Below are 20,167 nucleotides of genomic sequence, written 5' to 3'. Positions count from 1 at the left end.
CAGGTTGCTGCAGCTTAAAACATCACTGATGGCTGTTTCACCCTCTGACTCACTAAATTAACTCCAAATCCATTTACCAGCGTTGCAGCTTAAGCCCTCCAGTTTGGTCTTGGTCTTCAGCGGTTTCTTCTAATTGAGTTTCTAGTAATTACCACGAGGATAATGCATTGTAAGTGCCTTCTAAATCAGGGGGTAAAGATTTTGTTTCAGACTACAAGTGCACACAGTGATCTTATTCATCGGGATGTAAGAGAACACTTTGGGAAAAAACAACAGAGATCCATCACAGACTTTTGTGACAGAGACAGAGAATAGTTTTTCACCACTGTTTGCACCGCATTCATAGTGAGGACACTCATTATCTTCTCCTTAACCATCACAACTAAAGGCGTAAACCCTATAACCAAGGTTTAACCCCCAGAATGCCCTCACTTTGCCTAAAATATCCTCTTTCCCTATGGTTTATAAGTTTGTTGGTCCTCACAAATATACCTATACAAGAACACTTATTCTTCTTAGGACACTGCAGTAAAAAAAAAAAAAAAAAAACATTATCTCTGACCTTAACCACAATCAGTTCATGCCTAATCCTACCACAATTCACATCTTCAAGGGGTTTTGGTCTGCATGAGGGCGTCTGGTCCTGACAAGGTTAGTGTTCATGCCAGATAAAGGTCCTGCAGAGGCAACAAACACACACACACACACACTCTTCCCCACCTCTCGCACTTAATCCATGACTTTAATTCCAAACGCTGAGCAGAGGTAACCTGGCTGACACGTCTCACAGGACCCTTTGATCTGAGCTGGCAAATTTGACAATGAGTGGGCTGACGCCGGCTGGATAAATACACGTGAAGCAGAACAAATTAACTAGTTATCTCGTGTTGCCCGCTTTTTGACATTGCTAAAAAAAAAAAAAAATACAGAGAGAGAACTCTGAAGATGTTGTAAAAATACGTGTTCTTAAACTTTGCAGTGGTGGTCAGGAAAGAGGAAATCAAAGCTATCTTTACCTTCTTGAAGTTTGCCTGGGACCTTCCCTCTCTCTGAAGACCCCTTTAATTAGGCTTTAATTGCCTTATTAGTGCTTGTTATCGACGGAGGAGGAGAGGCGGCGAGAGAACATGTACGTGAATGGAGAGGAAGAAAAGATAATGCAAATAAACAAGGTCAGGTCGAAAGGAGGGCAGACGCAGGGATGTGCACTCCATCACGAATACACACACGTATGTAGAAAGGACCAGGTTACTGCAGGTTAGTGCAGGTTAGTTCGGGTGAACGCGTGAGGGTGTCTCCTGTGGAGGAAGAGTTGTCAGATGATATAAAACACGATTATATGACGGAAGGCTAGATACATGACTGCTCGTGGAAGAACATGCTCTGTGGAGCGCCCAGGCAATTGACCCTTCACCCAGACCTCAGCACAGCAGGGGAGATGACTGAGGGGGAGGCGGGGCCACGAGAGATGATGAATGAGTGAGATGTAGAGACAGGGAGATGAGAGAGTTGCAAAAACGGGACAAAATGGCTGCGGTAAATATTCTTCACACACTCTGGCTCTCAAGGATCCATCACTGCTGCAGCTGAAGTGACTGTGGAAATCAAATCAAAGATGATTAATATTATAGCTAATTGTCTCCTGGTGACTAATGATGTAAACATTTCACGAATGTTTATTTAAGAACCATGTGATCGCGCCGTTTAATTTCATGCAGCTCACACCTGCTTTTTAAAATTCATGCCCGGACCTGGGGGTCGCCGGCTAATTTCATTTCCAATTTGAAGTTTCACAAGATCCTTGTCAACATCGTAGCTTCCCGTCAGCGCCGTGGCTCGTAATACACTTTTCTTCTACTTTCGTGTCTCTGAAGGAGAGAACTTCAAAAAAAGGGTGTGAAACTTGGTGGAGTTGAAACCCAAACACAGAAATAAAACCAACATCTGTTTCACAGGCCCAACAAGAATAATGACTGGCATTGTTTTTTATATATCTCTCTGCTCCAGGCTTTACCAATCCATCTGTTCCTATGTCAAACTCTACCCAGTGAAGTGATACTATAAAAGGACGCCAGTGGGCGTGAAGCTTTCGCATCTGCAGAGGCAAATCCAGCGAGTTACCTTTCCACTGTAGAGTCTGCTCTTCATCTGCCGCCCACTGCACACACACACACACACACACATGCACAGAGTTCACACTTCACAGCTGCAGCCTGCAAGAGAGCAATTGTTTGCTTTGCTGTTGATTTGGGTGGATCTTCACTGCGAGTGTTCCCCCATGTGCGCGGCAGTGTAAATGTAAATGTGAATGTGTGTGCACCGGCACCTGTGTGTGTGTGTGTGTGTGTGTGTGTGTTTGTTTGTGTATACGTGAGTGTGCGGGTGAATCAATCCATCAGGGGGAAACGGAGGAGTGTTTCCTCCTTTCCTGCATGTCGCTCCCCAGCCTCATTAGAACCCATTCAGTCAATCAAGCATGAATCCCTAACACAATAACATGCAAAGTGCTTTGTCTGGGTGTAATTGGCCTTGCCAGGGCTGTTTTTCTCAAACGGTTAGCTTCAATCGCCTCTCTCAGACCGCGGCCAAGAGCCCTGTCCAAGAAATGCAGCTGGCTAGAGGAGGATGGAGAGATGGATGAGATGCAGTGAGGAGGAAAGGGGGATAAAGATAATAAAGGGGAGATTAAAAGCTTTCACTTAGGGTTCATTTTTAAAAAAACGTTTATGTTGTTTACTAAGTAACTTCAGCTAATTTTCATTAAGTTTCTCCAATCTGTTTGTGTGTGTGTGTGTGTGTGTGTGTGTGTGTGTGTGTGTGTGTGTGTGTGTGTGTGTGTGTGTGTGTGTGTGTGTGTGTGTGTGTGCGTGACATTTTGGCTCGTTCACACTACTGTAATTGGCTTTTTGTGGATTTAGGGTTATGCACTGACTTGTGATGGTTAGGGTAAGGATGCATTAATGTCTATGAGTGTCCACACAGAGAGTGTGTGTGTGTGTGTGTGTGTGTGTGTGTGTGTGTGTGTGTGTGTGTGTGTGTGTGTGTGTGTGTGTGTGTGTGTGTGTGTGTGTGTGTGTGTGTGTGTGTGTGTGTTCAGTTATCCAGAACTCCTGTCTGTCACAATCACACATGTTCCCCATTACGATGACATCCCACACAAAAGACAGCACACACACACACACACACACACACAAGCATGCAAACAGAAAAGAAGGGGGTGATGATGAGCGATGGATCACACACACACAGAGGAGTAGAATCTCTGGTTATGATGCTGACACGGCTGACAGAACAACCCGACAGCCAATAAAGTGAGTGTGTGCAGTGACATTGTTGATTAGGCAGAGAGTCGGTGAACAGCGTGTGCATTGTTCCTCTGTAATGGGTTCATTGATGCAGGGGAAACACAGTCATTTATGAGACTGTGTGTGTGTGTGTGTGTGTGTGTGTGTGTGTGTGTGTGTGTGTGTGTGTGTGTGTGTGTGTGTGTGTGTGTGTGTGTGTGTGTGTGAGAGAGAGAGGATATCTACATGTTAATGTTTACTGTCTGTTTGGATAGAGTCATGTGATGAATCAAACGCATACTTCTGATTTTGAGGCCAGAACGTCGTCCTCTGACCTCATCATAAGTAGTCAAGTGCTGCCATCTAGTGCCTGTCCTAACACACGCAGCAGTGAATGCTCACTGAAGGCAGTTTGAATCAACATATCTTTGCCCTTTCTTCCTCTCCTTGCCCCCGTCCGTGCTCCCCGTTGCGTCCTCCCGTCTCGCCGCCGCCGCCCCTCGTATCAATACATCCGTTTGTTCCAGCAACACCTCGCCGTGTTTCACTTGTCTTTTTTTTTTTCCTGCTGGAAGCAGAGAATTACATGATCTATCCTGTGCTGTTGTAAAGCCGTGCATCAAAAAGGCCTAATTAAATTGCCTAATTGGTTTCCTTGGGAAGGGTAAAACAGATTTAAATTGATTACTGGTAATGGCCTTTTGTGGAACCACATTGGCTTCTGCTGTTTGAGGAGGATTTAGCAAAACCAATTAATTTTCCTCACTTGCTCCCTCCCTGTGTCTCTGTCTGGGAGATTTTTCATCATGTGGCTTTTTCCACTGTCTAATGCCCACATCCATAATCTCAGAGTACATTTATGAATAATAATATAAATGTAATATATAATTATGACAATCAGAATTTGGATAAATCCTGATGTTAAAAAGCTTGTCTCGCTAAATCTCGTTCACTTCAGTTGACCATGTTTGCTTCTATGCTGCAGTTTTCTGTATCACGGAGGGGGGGGGGGGGACACCAAGTTGTCAAGGTCACATTTTGTCCCACAGGCTGATTAAATCCTTAATACGTTCAATCTCCTCTCATTGTTATCCCTGTCTCTCAGTGTTTCTCCCAAAAAACACATTATTGCAGCCCAGACCTCATGTGACATTTGAAGATGGCAAATTACAAGCTCTGCGTGTTACAGTGTTAATTGCAATCGGAGCAAATTTTGTATGTGATTAGAACAGATGTCGCTCATGGGAGGAGTTTATTGACTAAGTAAATAATTAAAAAAATACACACAGAACAGAATTGTAGGGCACTGAATGTCTTATGAACGTCCTGTTTACTTGCAGTAAAGTGACTTCTAATAATGATTGTAGGTATTTCAGATGTATTTATAGCCGCTTTCATGTATTATGGATGAGTGGAGGAGCACAAGTGTTCAGCTGAGTTATACAAAATGACCTTTGTGCTGCTGTTCAGCTGAGTTACACAAAACCCTCAGGCATTGCACTTGATATGATTGGAAGAAACCTGGATGCCATGAGTGAATGACTTTAGTGTAACCTGACTCTTTCCCTGGAAATGATGTTAGAGTAAGTAAGTAAGTGTGTTTTACATAGGATTTCTGTAAGGATTTCTGTAAGTGGGGGGGGCAGTTTTTGAAAAACTGTTCAGACACAGAGGCCACTGGGAGCTAACAGCAGTTAGCATTTGGAAAAGTGATCATTTGCAGGCTCTAGCAGGCACATTGCCGTCATATATAACATGTATCCACTGGACAGATAAATCCTCTGAGGCTGGAAGTTTGTGTAGAACTCTGTGCTGCACTGTGGAGCCGAGAATAGACCTTTTCACGGACTTCGCGGACTTCCGGTTTTCGGATACCGTTGCCCAAATATAAAGATTTAAATGATTAAAAAGTTGATTTAGCATAATATGGGACCTTTAACTAAAGATAAAAATATGGAAGTAAAATGATCTTTTTCAAACGTTTAATACATAGGGCAAAGCAGGGAAACCGGGAATATGAGCTTAAGATTTAGAAAGTGCTCTTATTTGAAGTGAAAACGCCATTTTCTACGATATATTTCTTTCATTCCTCCTGTTCTGCACAGTTTATATGGAACATAAATGATCAGGGCTTGTGTGGATCGAGTGTCAGAGATGAAGACGTGACGCAGGGATGTTCTTGAAGGCAAAAGACAGTCTGTAAAGTATATTGACAGTAACAGAGATCAGAATACATGCAGCATGGCTGAGATGTGTCTCTAAAATCCATACCACATCAGACAAGGCTTTCAACCGCAGACGTGTATAATTTCACTCGTTCTCCGCTTCTGCCATTATCTTTCACTTTATATTCATATTTGCAGCCAGATCTCCTTCAACTTTTGCCTCTTGTTCGCCTGCATCTCCACCTGCACACGCGAGGAATCGGAGATAACCTTTCACAAACCACAGCACTGAAGAAAAGAAAAACGTGTATCCAGGAAAGATAAAAACGTCATCCAATCCAACCAAAACTCCACAGACAGCAGAAAGCACTAAAGAGCTTTTTTTTGTATGTTGAAGGCCAAACAACACTTTTTTTTTTTTACAAATCATAAAGACAGTTGTTTTCAGCATCAAAGCCACACATGACATAAAGAAGCTTCGACAAGTGAAGAATGAAATTGCTTTTTCTATAAAGCTCTCAGCCATCGCACACGTTTAAGAAACCACATATAAGGTCTGTATATGTGACATAGAAAAGCACTTTATATGTAAGTTTGTATGTGTGGGTGAGTTAAAGTTATGATTTATTCTTGATTCAAAGAAGCCGAGCGAACTTTGAACTGTATTTGAACCGTATTTCCAAATATTTCACAGATAAAATTCAATTTTTAAACATTTGAGTTCTTTTGTGTGTTTTTATAGTTGGTGAAAATGCAGTGGAAAAAAAAGTATTTAATCTGATTGGCTAAAAGTTGTGCTTCTTATAACCTCAGATTTGTAACAAACAGAGAACTCCTCTAAAGTGACCCTCGCAAGTAAGTAATTCATTTGCATTTTAAGCCCCGCCTCACAATGCACAACACTATATTTGGCCTATATTTGTCTGCAGAAACATGGCAGGTCAAACCTGATTTATATTCCACCGTGGCACACTTTTAAATGCGCTGTGTCGACGTTCCATCTTCATCCAGGAAACTAAACAAAAACGTTTCCCTGTCGCTCCCTTGATCACAATGACCGCCTTTGTCCTCTCAGTAAAAGTAAAGTTAAAGACTTCTACTCCTCATTTATATCCACACTTGCAGTGATCGGGATGATATAATATGAAGTGGAAACAAAGGCAGATGAAGCTGTATGTCCAGTGATGAGGTAAAAACCAGGATTTCTGAGATCATGGCCTCTATTAAAGACTGTATCTACGTTCAGCCATTTTTGATTTACATTTATAAGTGAATAATAAAAAATTAAAAAATAGAATCCCATTTAACACATAAAGTTTTATTTTTTATATTTGTTAACATTTATTTACAATCATCATGCAAACGCTTTCGATTAAAAGTGCACCAGACGATCTCTCATGTTAGTCCCAAACAACGTCCAAGGAACAACAACAACAACAACACGTTGTTATTTTGTTCCATAACTCAGTTCCTTTTGTGAAATTAAAGTAAATTGTGCGTCACTTTCCTCCTCGCAGATGGACCTGGAAATCAAGCAAACAAAAACAACAACCGGTGAATAGACCAGCGATAAAAGGCAGACGTAGGATAATGTAAAGATGATGTGATTTTATTCCTCACCTTCTCAGACCAGGGGGTAGCTGGCTGCAGTTGCGATGCCACACTGGTTGTTTCTGTTCCTGGTCATCATGATGAATCCCTTATTTCCCCACCCTGTGCCCCAGCTACAGAAATAATACACATAATATATCTGTACTCAGCTGCTGTTTAACAAAAAAACAACCAGAAAATCCTGCACACTTGTTTATAACCTGCATTATTGCAGCGTTTTTAGTACCAGATCAGGCAAATGGTTTTGGCTGTGACCTATGTGACAAAACATTGGACAATCAAAGAATGGCTGTGGATCCTGAAGTTTCGTAATATACTGAATTTCCACCAGAGGGCGACTCTAATGTTTGCAGCAAAAGCAGAAAAACTCAGTTTAAATAGAAAATGAACTTGATTTATAATGTGATTTAACATTATCCTGAGGAGGTAACCTTTTGTAATGGCTTCTCACTTCACACACAACACCTTTTTTCCTGAAAAAGCTCTGCTACCTTGCAATAAAACAACCAATGCAAGGATTTTCTGTTGCTGTAAGAAGCTGAAACTCCATTTGACATCGTCTTAAATGACTGTTCTTACCTGTTCTTCACGAGCCAGTAGTCGTGTCCGTCTTCAGTGCCGTAACCCACAGCCAGAACACCGTGGTCCAAATCTGTGCTGCTGCACTCAGGCTCATAATACACTCCTAAAAACACACAGAGAGGTTCATACAGGCGCACAAAAATATTATAGTTCACATTTTCTCCTGTGCTTTATTAAACTTTATTACAGCAGAGAGTTGTTCACCTGATTCATAAAGCTGGAAGGACATATGACCAGCATCAATGCCCACAGACACGGGTCCAATGGTGGCCACGGCCTCTTTCAGGCCATCTTCATCCCCCTGTTTTACATCCACGTAGCCTGTGCATGTTGCACCGACTTTGGCAGGGTTGTATCTGCACTGTCCATCCTAATAAATACAGAGACGGCATGTGTGCTTTTGAAGTTATATTACTGCAGATTATACTGAAAGTCTGTCTGAGAAAGTTGCGTCCACAAGATGGCAGCATTGTTTACCTCAGCCTCATATGGGTAAGAGTCCTCTGTGTCAATGCCACCGTTATCTTGGATGTATTTGAAGGCCTGGTCCATCAATCCTCCCATGCATCCCATATTACCGTAGTCACCAGAGCAGTCGACCAGCTGCTGCTCGCTCAGCGACACCAGTTTCCCCGTCTTCCTAAAAGTCTGTCCCTCCAGGGAGCCAGTCTGAAAAACACAGGGACATGTGGATTTGTAAAGAAATCAACAACATTTGCGCAAAAGTTGTCAGTGGAATAAGGAGAGTTCTGTTTTTTGCACGTACTGTGCTGAAGGCCCAGCAGGAGCCGCACTGTTTCTGATCTTTCACATCAGTCACATATCCCTTGTCCCTCCAGTCCACGGTTGTTGGCAGATCGTTGCCTTCAGGCAGCCGCAGGAAGGCAGAGCCACGGCGAGGCGCAGAGGCGTTGAAGACTCCCAGGCAGCCCTGGGAAATCAGGTGTCTGTACTCCTCGTTTTCCTAGGAAATTCACAGGGTTTCCAATTAAAAATGTGAATTTACTATACAAATGTTAAATGTTTAATCTTTATATTTCACAGCGCATACCATATCTGCAAAGAAGGTCATGCCAAGGCGGTAGGATTTGATGCCCTGGTCAGCCATGATATTGTGTACGAGCACCAGTCTGCGGTTGTTGAGCCAGGTTTGCTTGCGGTGATTCTCCTCTGATGGAGAGTTGTAGGACCGTCCTGTCAATCACAGAATCAGGCACATCATGAGCAGGCAAAATTAGTGAAAAAATTCATCCAATTTAAGCAGACAAAGAAAACCTTAGACGTCTAAACTTTGCTGGTTTGTAAATCACTTTCAACATCTTGATGTTATCAGGACTCAACCGCACAGCTTCTTCTACTGTAACAAACCTCAGGATCCTGATAGAAGACACCGACAGTGACTACGCAGCCTTACCAAACTTGAGTTTCCAGGCATGGAACTCCAGATCTTCCAGGGAGATGGCGGCACAGCTTGCCACGGCCAGAATAGCAGCGGCGACCAACAGCAGCTTCATCCTGACTGAGGCGCAGCAAGCAGAAAAAAGAAAAGCTCAGGAGCTCTGTAATAAGTCGCAGGAAGTCGCACAAGCTCCTTCGACCTCAACTTTGTTTCACTTGTCATATTAAACTCATACATATGCAGTTTCAATGATCGCTGTCACCTCAAACCTTCAAAGTTCCTTTCTCGTTTGTAACAGAGCACCTGCCACACAGGAAGTCAGTATGCGTGTGTGTGTGAGTGTGTGTGTGTGTGCCGCAGCAGCTTACCTGCTCTGCTCTTGGTTTGTGCAGTGAAGTTTGGAGGTGTTCAGTACCTGATGACAAGTCTGTGCCACAGAGCTGCTCTTAAATAGCAGCCTTTGGTTATGACTTGCTGTGTGTCCAGTCAGGTGGAAGTAGCTCATAAAGCCAGAGAGAGAAAAAGTCAGAGTGTCAGCAGCTCAGGATGTGGGACAAGGAGAAATATACTGCACAGTAAATGGTTCAAAAATAAGGAATGAGTAACTTGTTCTGAGAAATTTGCATGATGCCATTGTATTTTCGGAAACTTTATGTTTCAACCACAGGAACAGAAGGGAGTTGTATGAAGTCATGTAAAAAAAAAAAGGGATTTTTTTTATTTGTTTTCTCTGCACCGATTTCTTCTCAAAAGAACAAAACAGATATGTTCATGTGTTCGTTTGTGTTCACGTGTGCCTTCACCCACCTGTCTTGGTTGAACTTTAATGTGAATTATGCAAGACTGATGTTGGTGTTTCCCAGAAATGGAGGTTGCTCTGAACACCCACGAAGTGAAGCTTTGTCCTATAATCATCATGTGTTGTTTGTATTTGTGTTGCGTGTTTTTTCCTCTCGTAGAAGACGACTTCTCGTCAAATCTGTTTTTTACGGAAGAAAAGAGTAAATATCGGTTATATTGATTTGAAGCGGCCGCATTTAATTATACGTTTTCTTATTTGATATTGTTTATGATTTGTTTAGTGTTTGTTTCCAATGACTGAGTTCCGTTCTGATTCACACATCCTGTTTAACACTTGCCTGTAAGTGTTGCTCTTGTTCTGAAAAATTCCCATCTTTGATTGCCAGGAAATTCTGTTATTTAAAGAAATCAAATAAACTTGAACAGACCAAACAGAACTGACACATGTTCATTTTGTAATTTGTTTTGCTTTCAATTTAGTGTTCAAACAAATAAAATACGTTTAATTTGCAAATGAAGACACCTAAATAGGTAAATGTCTCTCTCTGTGTCTGACGGTCACAAGGCTGCATTTCATCACACCTCAGAGTTTACAGACGTCATTGAACTCCTCTGCGTCTTTGATTTCTTTCTAGGAAAAGGATGAGTACTTTTGCCTGAATCTTAAATAACTTTTCTCTTCCTATCATCCTAAACCAAAACACATGAAGACAGGACAGTATCAAGACCAAAAATACACACATATAAAAATACGAGTAAAAGCCTTGTATTCTGAGTCATTGTTGGGAAATACAGGCAAAAAAAAAGCAGCATATTATTGGTTTCTCCTTGGAAAGTGCACATTTGCACACACAGCGTTTATAATAAACCTTTTACAACAACAGTCAAGTGACGAGCTCAACCCGTGACTCAGCACAGAGGAAAAACATCAGGAAAACTTCACAGTTCAGAGTGCATAAAAAGATGTGTGTGTGAGCATGTATTTATGTACGTTGCATATTCAAGTGTGTGCATGTGTGTATATTTGAGGAACTAGGAATGTTTGTGATTTCACAAAACCAAACCGAAATCGATTCACTGTGCCGCGGGGGAAACGTTTTGTGATTTCCACTCCACCATTTACTGTCCTTGGTGTACATTTGCATTGGTGTACCACATGTTTTTCATCATCTGTCAGATTGGACGTCAAAGCTGAGCGATGTTTTTGGAAATCACGCCTCCGTTTACTGCCTTACTGTTGCTGACTGTAGTGAATGTCTGAAGGTGGAAAAAACAATAAACCATTTATGAAGTCATGTGAAGAATTTCAAGTTTTAGGTCAAATCCAATTCAAATGTGAAAAGTGAACACTTTTTTAAAACTGTTCAGACTCCTTCGTACGATCGCACACGGCTCAGAATGAGAATCGACATCCTGTATAGCGTGACCTTTGACCTACAGTCACAAGACTCACTGTATGTGTGGTTGAAATTATGTTTTTTTTTGTTGTTGTCTTGATCCTCATGCCTTACAGAATCAGCAGTTCTCAGGAAATGCTTGGTCATGCTAAGAATCACTTCCCTGTGCAGACAGACGTTCGTTTCCCAGAACTCGAGACTATTTTTGATAGAAAATTAAACAGATTATCATTTTAAAAGTCCCCGGTTTCCAACTGGTCACATGTTCATTTCCAAAAACTTCACATCCAGTCTGTTAGTTACCAGCTATAATACTTTGGTTTGTGTGAAACACAACACACTTTCTGTCTATTCATAGGCTTAAATCATGATCATGTCTGACTGCAATCAATTAGTTTAAACATTTACGACCTGATATCTTATTTTTGTGTTTTATGTGAAATGAATATACGCTGTAAAGTAATATTTTTAAGCATACTTTACAGTTAAACACAATATTTATACAGGGGAAATACTCGCAGTGTATTCACCAGATTGTGTTTGACAGATTCAAGTGTGTTGGAGTGTGAACTCTTCTTTTCTTTGCTGACATTTGCAGTGTTATAAACCTGCCTTGAGAGGGCAGTGTTTCACTGCTTATGCTGTATTTTTTCTCTCTGTGTCTGTCAGAATTGTTCCAATCCTTTACCTGCAATTACTGTTAACAAGCAGAAAAGCTCTTGTAATACCCGGCAACTATCAGGACTAAATGTGTGCATCAATGCATTTTTCTCTGTCCCAGTATTATGAAAGTATTCATATTTCCTGGCTGCACCTGGCTTCCAAATAAATGACAATAGCTGTGGTTGCACACACTCTATAATGGAATGAGGATCTAATATGGAAAGGAAACCCTCAGGCCCAGTGACAATACTCGCTTAAAAAGGCACTAAGATGCTTGGCATGGGAAACTGAGAGGAACGCTGTCCCCGCGTTAACTCGTCTAATTTCATTACTATTCATGTTTCCTCAGCTTAGAGCCAATCACATAGTTGGCTGCGCTCTCGCGGGGGGTCACACATAACGGCCACTAAATTGCGACGGTGGCTCACGCTGGCATACTTGTGCACATAATCTGATTATCGGATCAATAACACGGCAACATTTGGTGCATAGCTGGGATGACTGGTGTGCTCTCCGGTTGCACATTGCTGGCATTCACTACTCGTTCCCACTTTATAGGTGACAAAGTGTGAATGCAAGCAGGAATTCAAATGGGAGGCCCTTTAAACAAGAGCAGTGATAGTGTACAGCTGCTGGAATATCCCTGCATTTCTATTGTACAAGGGTATAAATTCAGAAAGTGATCTAAACGCATTGGACTAACACTCACAGCACATACTTTTTATAGCTCACATAAAACATTGACATGTAACAATGTACCATAAAAATATTTATTGATTCACAATTTTCTCCAACAAAAAAAAAAATTGAGAAATGACACACGAAAAAAAAAAAAAAAAAAAGAAGAAATTCCACATTCAAACATCTAAAAACGAGCGAGAAATAAAGAAATGGAACATCATCAAACTGAAAGAACACAATCTGGGAGGTGCTCAGTGCAAACATCGTGTTTTAACTGAACCATGATATCATTTTGATATGTTTTCATTTGAGAGAAATGATCTTTGTTCTCCACACAAGCTTCTTCCATCAGTGGCAGTGAGGATAACGGTCAACTCCATCACCTCTGTCTTAACTGAACCACAGTCACTGCAGAAAACTGGCCTAAACAAACATTTCAGAAATACACAGAAACACCAATAAATAGAAACACTTTATTTCAGAGAAAAATATATAATGACATCATGACCATGAACAGTCCCGCTATAGCAATAACTGTCGTCCTCTCTGCTCCAGTTCCTCACAGCGTGTTGCATTTGTGCACATGAGTGATGACAACAACAAAGAACACGAGGCAGAGATAACCAGGGACACAAGAGGGGAATCCTGCTCCTCTGTCCCTCTGCGTGTCCCTGTTTCTCTCTCTTTCCTCTGCTAAAGTCTGCTGTGATCCTGTCGTTCTCAGTCCAAACAGGTCACCGCGGCTCACACCTTTGCCAAGGTCTGTGCTGCAGGAGAGGCAGTGGAGGGGAGGAGATGAGAAAGAGAAGGCAACAATAGAGATTATGGACAGTGACACTCTGTCTCTCTCTCTCTCTCTCTCTCTCTGCTTTATCTCCATGGTGCACACGCGTCAACCTGGAGCAGGGCTGTGTACTGGCAGGGGAGGCCAGGAGGTGGGGGAGGATAGGTGGGGATGCAATGTGTGCTGCGGGGATAAAGGGACATGCTGCTTCAATAGCAGAGTCGGTCCAGGGACTAATTGGATCTAGTAATGGCTGGTGGTCAATGTGACTGAGGGCTTGTTAGAACCAGTACAGCTCCTTGCCTTTCTTGTGCTGCTGGAGGCCTGAGGAGGAAAAAAAAAAGGGACAAAGACACAATGAGGACGACTGCAGCGGACAACAGCACGCAGGTTGTCATGGAGTCTACTTTAGCCAAACATCCTGTCTAAGAAGAAAGCTTCCGTGGTGATTATCGTGTGTGTGTGTGTGTGTGAGGGTCGACTGAAGAGACGTTATCACTGAAAGATAATGTAGAGGTGCGTGTGTCAATACTTAAAGATAAAGATGTTCAAGCAATTAAGCACAACAAGGCTTGGTGATGTGGCCAGAAATAATTCTAATTATTGCATTAAAATGTCAGATAATTCCAGTAGAAGAAATCTGTTAATTGCAAGCAAACACTTTCACAAATGAGACAAAAATATTGTATAGTGTTGTGTCTCGAAGTGTGAATACACAGCGTATAAATATTCTGTCAGTTTTCTTCTCTCAGTCTTCCCCGTGTTACTTCCCGAGCACATTAATGTCGTCAGGTGCTCCCGAGTCTCGACAGAGTGTGCAGAGTCTGTTAACTGCACTTGACATTTGTTTGGGTTGTTGTACAAGAGCTTATGTTCTTCACACAGCAGCAGCAGAACAAGGCCATGACCCTGCAGTTCGATAATGGATGGTGATGCACTATTTCATTTTAATTAATGTTGGCTTATTACACTTGGCTACTAGTGTAAATTATGTGGGGAACTTTATCAAGGGTCAAAGCACTTAATCACCAGCGGGGGGGGTTTCCTTGGTGTTGAAGCCATTAAGGTCATTATTAAGGTTTTGTACAATTGAACTGATGTATTTTCTCCTTCTCTACATATTGAGCCTCTGTTGTATGGCTTTTATAGAAATATAAAAGTATTTCTGTGGGACAAAGTCTGAGAAACCGGCCCGCTATGGAACCAGGATCCAAACCAGTGACCTTAACCACAAAACCTGCATGTGGCCCTTCAGATTCCAGTACATTTGTTTCTCATATTTTCTGTAGCCATGTCTGAGTGGCTGTCGTTGCATCTCCTCTGACAGCAAACCCGCTCATAAACTGTGACTAAAGCAACACTTGAGTGCTTACCTGCATCCATGTTGAGTGCCATCGTTTGGCCGACGTCTCCTGGGGGGAGCAGGCCGGGCCACGAGGCACTGGGTTCCAGCTTGCTCACCTCGTAGTGGCTTGGCAAGGCGGGGAGATGAGGCGGCCGCACCGCTGGCATCAACAGGGGACCATAGTGAGGCTCTAAAGCTGCGGGGGAATAGAGTTCGTGGAGGGGCCTCGGAGGCCCGTAGGCCTGGGCCTGGGGGTAACCCCAGCTCTCTGCAGGGTGAGCGTGGGAGTGAGGGTGAGCGTGTGGGTGTGCGTGCGCGTGTGGATGAGGAAGGCCCGGGTGTAACCCTGATGCATAAGGGTCCATGGAATAGGCAGGTGTTCCTGTCTCACAGTGGGAGCGGCTTTGAGGCGAGCAGTAGTTACTGTCCCAGAAGGATGGGGGGAAGCTCCGCCGGCTGCTGGGTGAAGGGGTATCTGATGGCGGGGAGGAACAGAGGGCAAACAATGGATCAAATATATATGAAGTTTCTACAGAACGATTGAAAGGCTGCTGCTGGAGCTGCGCACAACAATGAACAACCCTTACTGAAACATAGATCACATCACATCACTCACATGACTGCTACACCCTCTAACCCAGATATCTTCCCCATTGGATCATGCTGTCACACAGCCCTATCCCCAACAAGACACAGAAATAAACACAACAGCGTTCTAGCAGACAGACAGAGAGAGAGAGAGAGAGAGAGAGAGAGAGAGAGGGAGAAAGAGAGGCGTCCCTATATCCTAGAATTCTATATAAGGTAGACGCTCTGACCTCCCAGAGCCTTAAATCACTTGCTGTGGTGACATCTCTCACTCTCATGTCAGCCCAGTCCTTCTGAGAGTCCCACAAAATACTCATGCATGCACACACACACACACACACACACACACACACTGAGACTACCACCCTCCACCCCTCTCTCTCTCCTCTGTCTCCTGCACCCCCACCTGTTGTTTTCTCTGCCTCCTCCCTCCTCCCCCTCCTGCCCTTGACAGAATGTCAGGGAGCCATTCTATGTTTTTTAAAAGTATACATTTATATTTAGGTATTCCTCTGAAAACAGACACCGTGCGCCACACAGGGAGCGAGTGTTTCCCTTCTGTCTGTGTCTGTGACACAGACAACAGCGTATGACTGAGCAGCAGCAGCCATTGTGGGGCAGGAGGTAGCTGGAGGGAGAGTCAGTCTGTGTGGCAGCCGCCGAGATGTTTGAAGGGGATACGCCGGCGAGGCTGTGTGCTTACAGCCATGGATAAACATAGCATCTGTTGGGAGGCAGAAGGTGTGTGCGAGTGTCGAAATGAAGACGTCCAAAGTGAACGAGGAAAGAGAGAGAAGGAGCCATAGGCCCTACATGGTTATCCAAGGGACATCTGCACTGTCCGTGCACACGACTTCTAAATAAACTTCAAATATGAACACCAGATTATTAAGTATTAAATATAATCACAATTGTTGATGTAATAAAGTCTAAACTTCAAGCTTAAACCTCCTTAACTACACAGGAGTGTGTATTCTCTGTCTTTCTTGCTGTCCTTTAAGTCTTTGCCCCCTTTTAAGTCCCTTTTGATTGCCCACAGCTCTTGACTTGCACGACCTCTGACCCCCAGCGCCCTGACCTCTGCAGGGACAACAGCTCCAACAAGCAGCCCTTCTGTGCCATCACCTGATCACCTGTCTGACACTCTGCTGTTCTCTGCACAACTGTCAGCTCACCCAGTGTGGCCCCGAAAGCAAGCGGCGAGACGCCCACAGACATAACAGACACCAACAACAACAGACACCACCAGCAGCAGCAGCAGCAGCCTTCCGTAAATCAGTGGAAGTACATGGAAAAACCCACTTAAAGAAAACATAATGCACACCTGCACGAGTCATGAATGTGCTTTCAAATGGAAAACCGACTTATTATTAACAAAATATGAATGATTTATAAACTACACTTTATAACTGGACAATAACTTAACAATATGTATTGATATTAGGGTTGCAGAGATTATTCGCTCATCAATTACTAAATTAAACATTAACTATTTTGATTGTGATTGAGTAAAGTTTTCTGATTTTTTTCAGCTTTTTAAATAAGAAGTTTTCTTTGCTCTACATAACAAAGAAATCATTAAAACAGAATAATGTTTTTTCCTAAACAACAAACTAAACAAGTATTTTTTAGATTATGAAAATAATTATCACTACACAAATTGATATTATTGTCAGATTTGAAATTTCTTCAAATTCAATCTGACATTTTAATACAATAATTATCAATAATCGACTGATTTGAAACTTTTTTTTACTGACGTCATGTTTCTGACCATATTCCCCAGCCATATGATTTATAGTTGTTCACACTTACACATCATGGAGTAATTTAAACTCCAAGTAATCATGGAGTTTAAATTCACGCTGAGTTTGCTTTACTCACAAAAAGACACCGTCTCAATTTGCAAATGAGCCTTTGCTTTAGGGCAGCATGTCATACCTGTGCCATGTTGCTCTGCCCCCCTGCGTTTGCCCTCTCCATCCATGTAGGAGCTCAGCGCCCTGGAGAAGTGTTCGTCCACCACACTGCTGATGTCTCCCTGGTAGTAGGTGAAGAGGACACAGCGAGACGTCAGGTACTCGGCCTCTGGGGCCTCCTGCTTCTCCTTGGTCCCTTCCTCTGGCCTTGCAGCCGCAGACGTGTACGCGGAAGAGGAAGTGCTCGATGAGGATGAGGATGAGGAGGAAGCTGATCCTCCGTTGCCTGGGCCCCCAGACATCCCTCCAGGACCCCTGGGAGTGTCCATAAAATCCCGGCAGTGAGGAGGAGTGATGTTCAGACCTGTGGGAGTCTGGGTCAGGGTGGTGGTGGTGGGGGAGGAGGAGGCAGGGACAGGGTTAAGACAGGTGTTAGTGAGGACACTTGTGGAGCTGTCTGTGAGACATTTTGACATAATGTTTTTCTTTGTGTGTGGCATCACTGTGTGTGTGTGTGAGAGAGAGAGACAGAAAGAGAGGGGGGAGAGAGCATGCCTGTGTGTGTGTGTGTCAAAATTAGAGTTAAGTGTATGTGCAGAATGACTTGTGTGACATAGAACCAGTTCTACTGCACATAAACATACAAGTTATTAATTAAACCAATGTTTACATTCAAAGAAAACAGAAAACATGTCCATCTTTTTTTTTGTTTGTTTTACTTTTACGCATCAACTTGTTCCTCACGCAGCCACCTCATCTCCAGTCAATGAACCCGAAAATAAAATCAGACACACTCAGACAGAAACATCACAGAAACATTTGCACGTGTCTCACCTGTAAGCTGCTGATAAAAGCTGGAGTAGTCGGTGCGTACGGTGCGTAATGTCCATAGGCTGGGTACATAACATCCAAACAGCTCATGGTAAATGAGCGGCGTCTTCACGCGTCTGTGTAAAGCGACCTTGCCGAGAGAGAGAGCGGGAACATTCCGTTATTATGATTTTTTTTTTTTCTTTCGTTCTCTCTTTTGCCGAAGCGGAACGGCCTCGTTGATCGCTGCTTAGTGCGAAAGCCCGCGCCAGAGTCGCCACAGCAGCTGCGGCAGCAAAATGTGGTGAGGTTTATGGAGCAAGCATGAGGGTGTCCTGTCCTGTACATCTCTGTGTCAACCCCTCCCACCTATACCAGACCCCCACCCTCCTCCAACACTCCCACTGCCACCACCAGGACTACACACATCACATATATGCTCAATTATTACTTTTGCGCATTTGAAATCAAGTGGTTCATGAATGTAAAAACATAATAATAATAATAATAATAATAATAATAATAATAATAATAATAATAATAATCATCAAAATAATCAAATGTAATATTTAGATATGAGGCACAAGTGTCTTGTGTTAAAGCTTGGGGACAACCTGTGACTAATTGTGACTCCACAAAATCTTAATCCTGGTGTAAAATAAAGGTCAAGTATGTCATCCTGTGACAAAAATAGATTTGGATGAAGTCATGGAGCTTTTTAAACCAACCCCACACAATGAGCACATGATGCATGTGATTCTCTGACTTTATTTCTTTCCATGTCCTGTGGATACTTGAAAACTTTTGTGCCCGGTCCAAGCTGAAAGTGTATCCGTGGCCTTAAAACAGCCGTCCGTTGCCAAGTAAACCTTCGAGTCATCTGAAGTATTTAGTGTGTGTTCCCATAATGACACATAGGTGTCAACTATAGGTTGCATACACTGGTCATACCAACATGGAGGGAAAAGGGACTGTGCACAAATCTATGACAAATTATCACCTATCAGCAGAGTAAACAAAGACATATTTTCACACTCATACACAAACATACGCAAGGATAACAGCAAACATCACGGAAAGACAGAATTCAAATCTTGGGCAAAAATACCAAAAAATTGCATTATTTTAGTCAGTAAATCTAAAAGAAAAATCCTGACACATTCTGTGTAGTTAATTTCTCCTCTTTTGAGGATTTGCAGGTACTTAGTGTCTGGGCATGCCAGTCTTTTTGACAGGCACTTCAGAATGCTTGGGAGAATAGTGTGGAAAATTTGCAGAATTCCATGGACGAGTGTCAGATGAGGTGGAATGTCTCTGATGTATGCTAGTGGACGAGCTTCTGTGGAAGTTACAGCGTCCCTGCACTGTGTTCTCTTAATGGAGAACACGACCGGCCAACGTCGCACTTTGCATACGTTGCACATAGCATGAATAACCAGTCAGTGGCAGGGCACTGGCATCAGACGTGCTCCTAAATAGCTGTGGATGTGCCTGACATTCGACATATTAATTCTCACCTCTGCCAGGTCTGCTCATCACTGCGTTGATGAGCTGACTTAACATCATTAAAGTGCAATATTATACTCTGTATTGTAGAGTATGGTGTTATGCATGCACCAGAAGAGCATCAGCAGAGTCTTGTTCTTTTTAAACAAGTGAATAAATAGTTGCTAACTGAGTAAGTGCGGCTGCATGTGCCTATAGGTCCATAGTGTATTGCAGGACAGCACTGGAGTCAGGGAGAAAGAGAGTGATGCAATGCTAGAACACTCACACGAGCATGATCAACAGCTGCAGCTGACGGAGGGGGAGAGAGGCCACTATTAGTATTAATGGCCATGACTAAATTTTCTGTCTCTACCCCACACTTGTCCTCCTCGGTGAGACACACACCTTCTCTCAATTTGTGTGTGTGTGTGTGTGTGTGTGTGTGTGTGTGTGTGTGTGTGTGTGTGTGTGTGTGTGTGTGTGTACGTGCACACACACATGCACTGTAACACTTGTCATCGAATGACCAAACTAGGAGAAGAGCAAGCAGGACAGTCGCCCTGCAGAAACACGTCGGTGTTCTCAAAGTGAAAAACTCAGTCAGTTGTTGTGTCAGTGATACTGATCTGTGCATGCTTCCCTTTTTGCAC

General features: G+C 43.0%; 2 protein-coding genes across 2 annotated transcripts; both read right to left on the bottom strand.

Annotated features, from left to right (window-relative positions):
- Positions 1 to 6,852: 6,852 nt before the first annotated feature.
- On the bottom strand, positions 6,853 to 9,156 carry ctsl.1 (cathepsin L.1; the record flags this gene model as incomplete). The annotated part of the gene is made up of 8 exons (XM_083910414.1): positions 6,853 to 6,972; positions 7,070 to 7,173; positions 7,640 to 7,745; positions 7,847 to 8,012; positions 8,120 to 8,311; positions 8,409 to 8,606; positions 8,694 to 8,836; positions 9,057 to 9,156. The coding sequence occupies 7 exons, from the start codon at positions 9,154 to 9,156 to the stop codon at positions 7,074 to 7,076; spliced, it is 1,005 nt and encodes a 334-aa protein (XP_083766540.1). The 3' UTR covers positions 6,853 to 6,972; positions 7,070 to 7,073.
- A 3,541-nt stretch (positions 9,157 to 12,697) lies between these two features.
- Positions 12,698 to 18,366, bottom strand: vgll2b (vestigial-like family member 2b). Its single transcript, XM_083910698.1, has 4 exons — positions 18,054 to 18,366; positions 17,242 to 17,593; positions 14,741 to 15,187; positions 12,698 to 13,691 (listed from the first exon to the last, which is right to left on the bottom strand). The coding sequence occupies exons 1-4, from the start codon at positions 18,138 to 18,140 to the stop codon at positions 13,648 to 13,650; spliced, it is 930 nt and encodes a 309-aa protein (XP_083766824.1). The 5' UTR covers positions 18,141 to 18,366; the 3' UTR covers positions 12,698 to 13,647.
- Between the last annotated feature and the right edge of the window lie 1,801 nt (positions 18,367 to 20,167).

Source organism: Microchirus variegatus (genome assembly GCF_963457635.1).
Source record: "Microchirus variegatus genome assembly, chromosome: 2".
In the NCBI taxonomy this organism is placed as follows: Eukaryota; Metazoa; Chordata; class Actinopteri; order Pleuronectiformes; family Soleidae; genus Microchirus; species Microchirus variegatus.
Note: the sequence above shows the minus strand (reverse complement) of the source record. Positions and strands in the feature narration are given on the sequence as shown.

What these genes read in the sequence shown, in the direction of transcription:
- vgll2b (XM_083910698.1), bottom strand. Translation starts at nt 18,140, where the DNA reads ATGAGCTGTTTGGATGTTATGTACCCAGCCTATGGACATTACGCACCG. An exon ending in GGCAGAGCAACATGGCACAG is followed by an intron (nt 15,188 to 17,241) that starts GTATGACATGCT and finishes CCCCGCCATCAG; the next exon opens with ATACCCCTTCACCCAGCAGC. An exon ending in GGCACTCAACATGGATGCAG is followed by an intron (nt 13,692 to 14,740) that starts GTAAGCACTCAA and finishes TTTCCTCCTCAG; the next exon opens with GCCTCCAGCAGCACAAGAAA.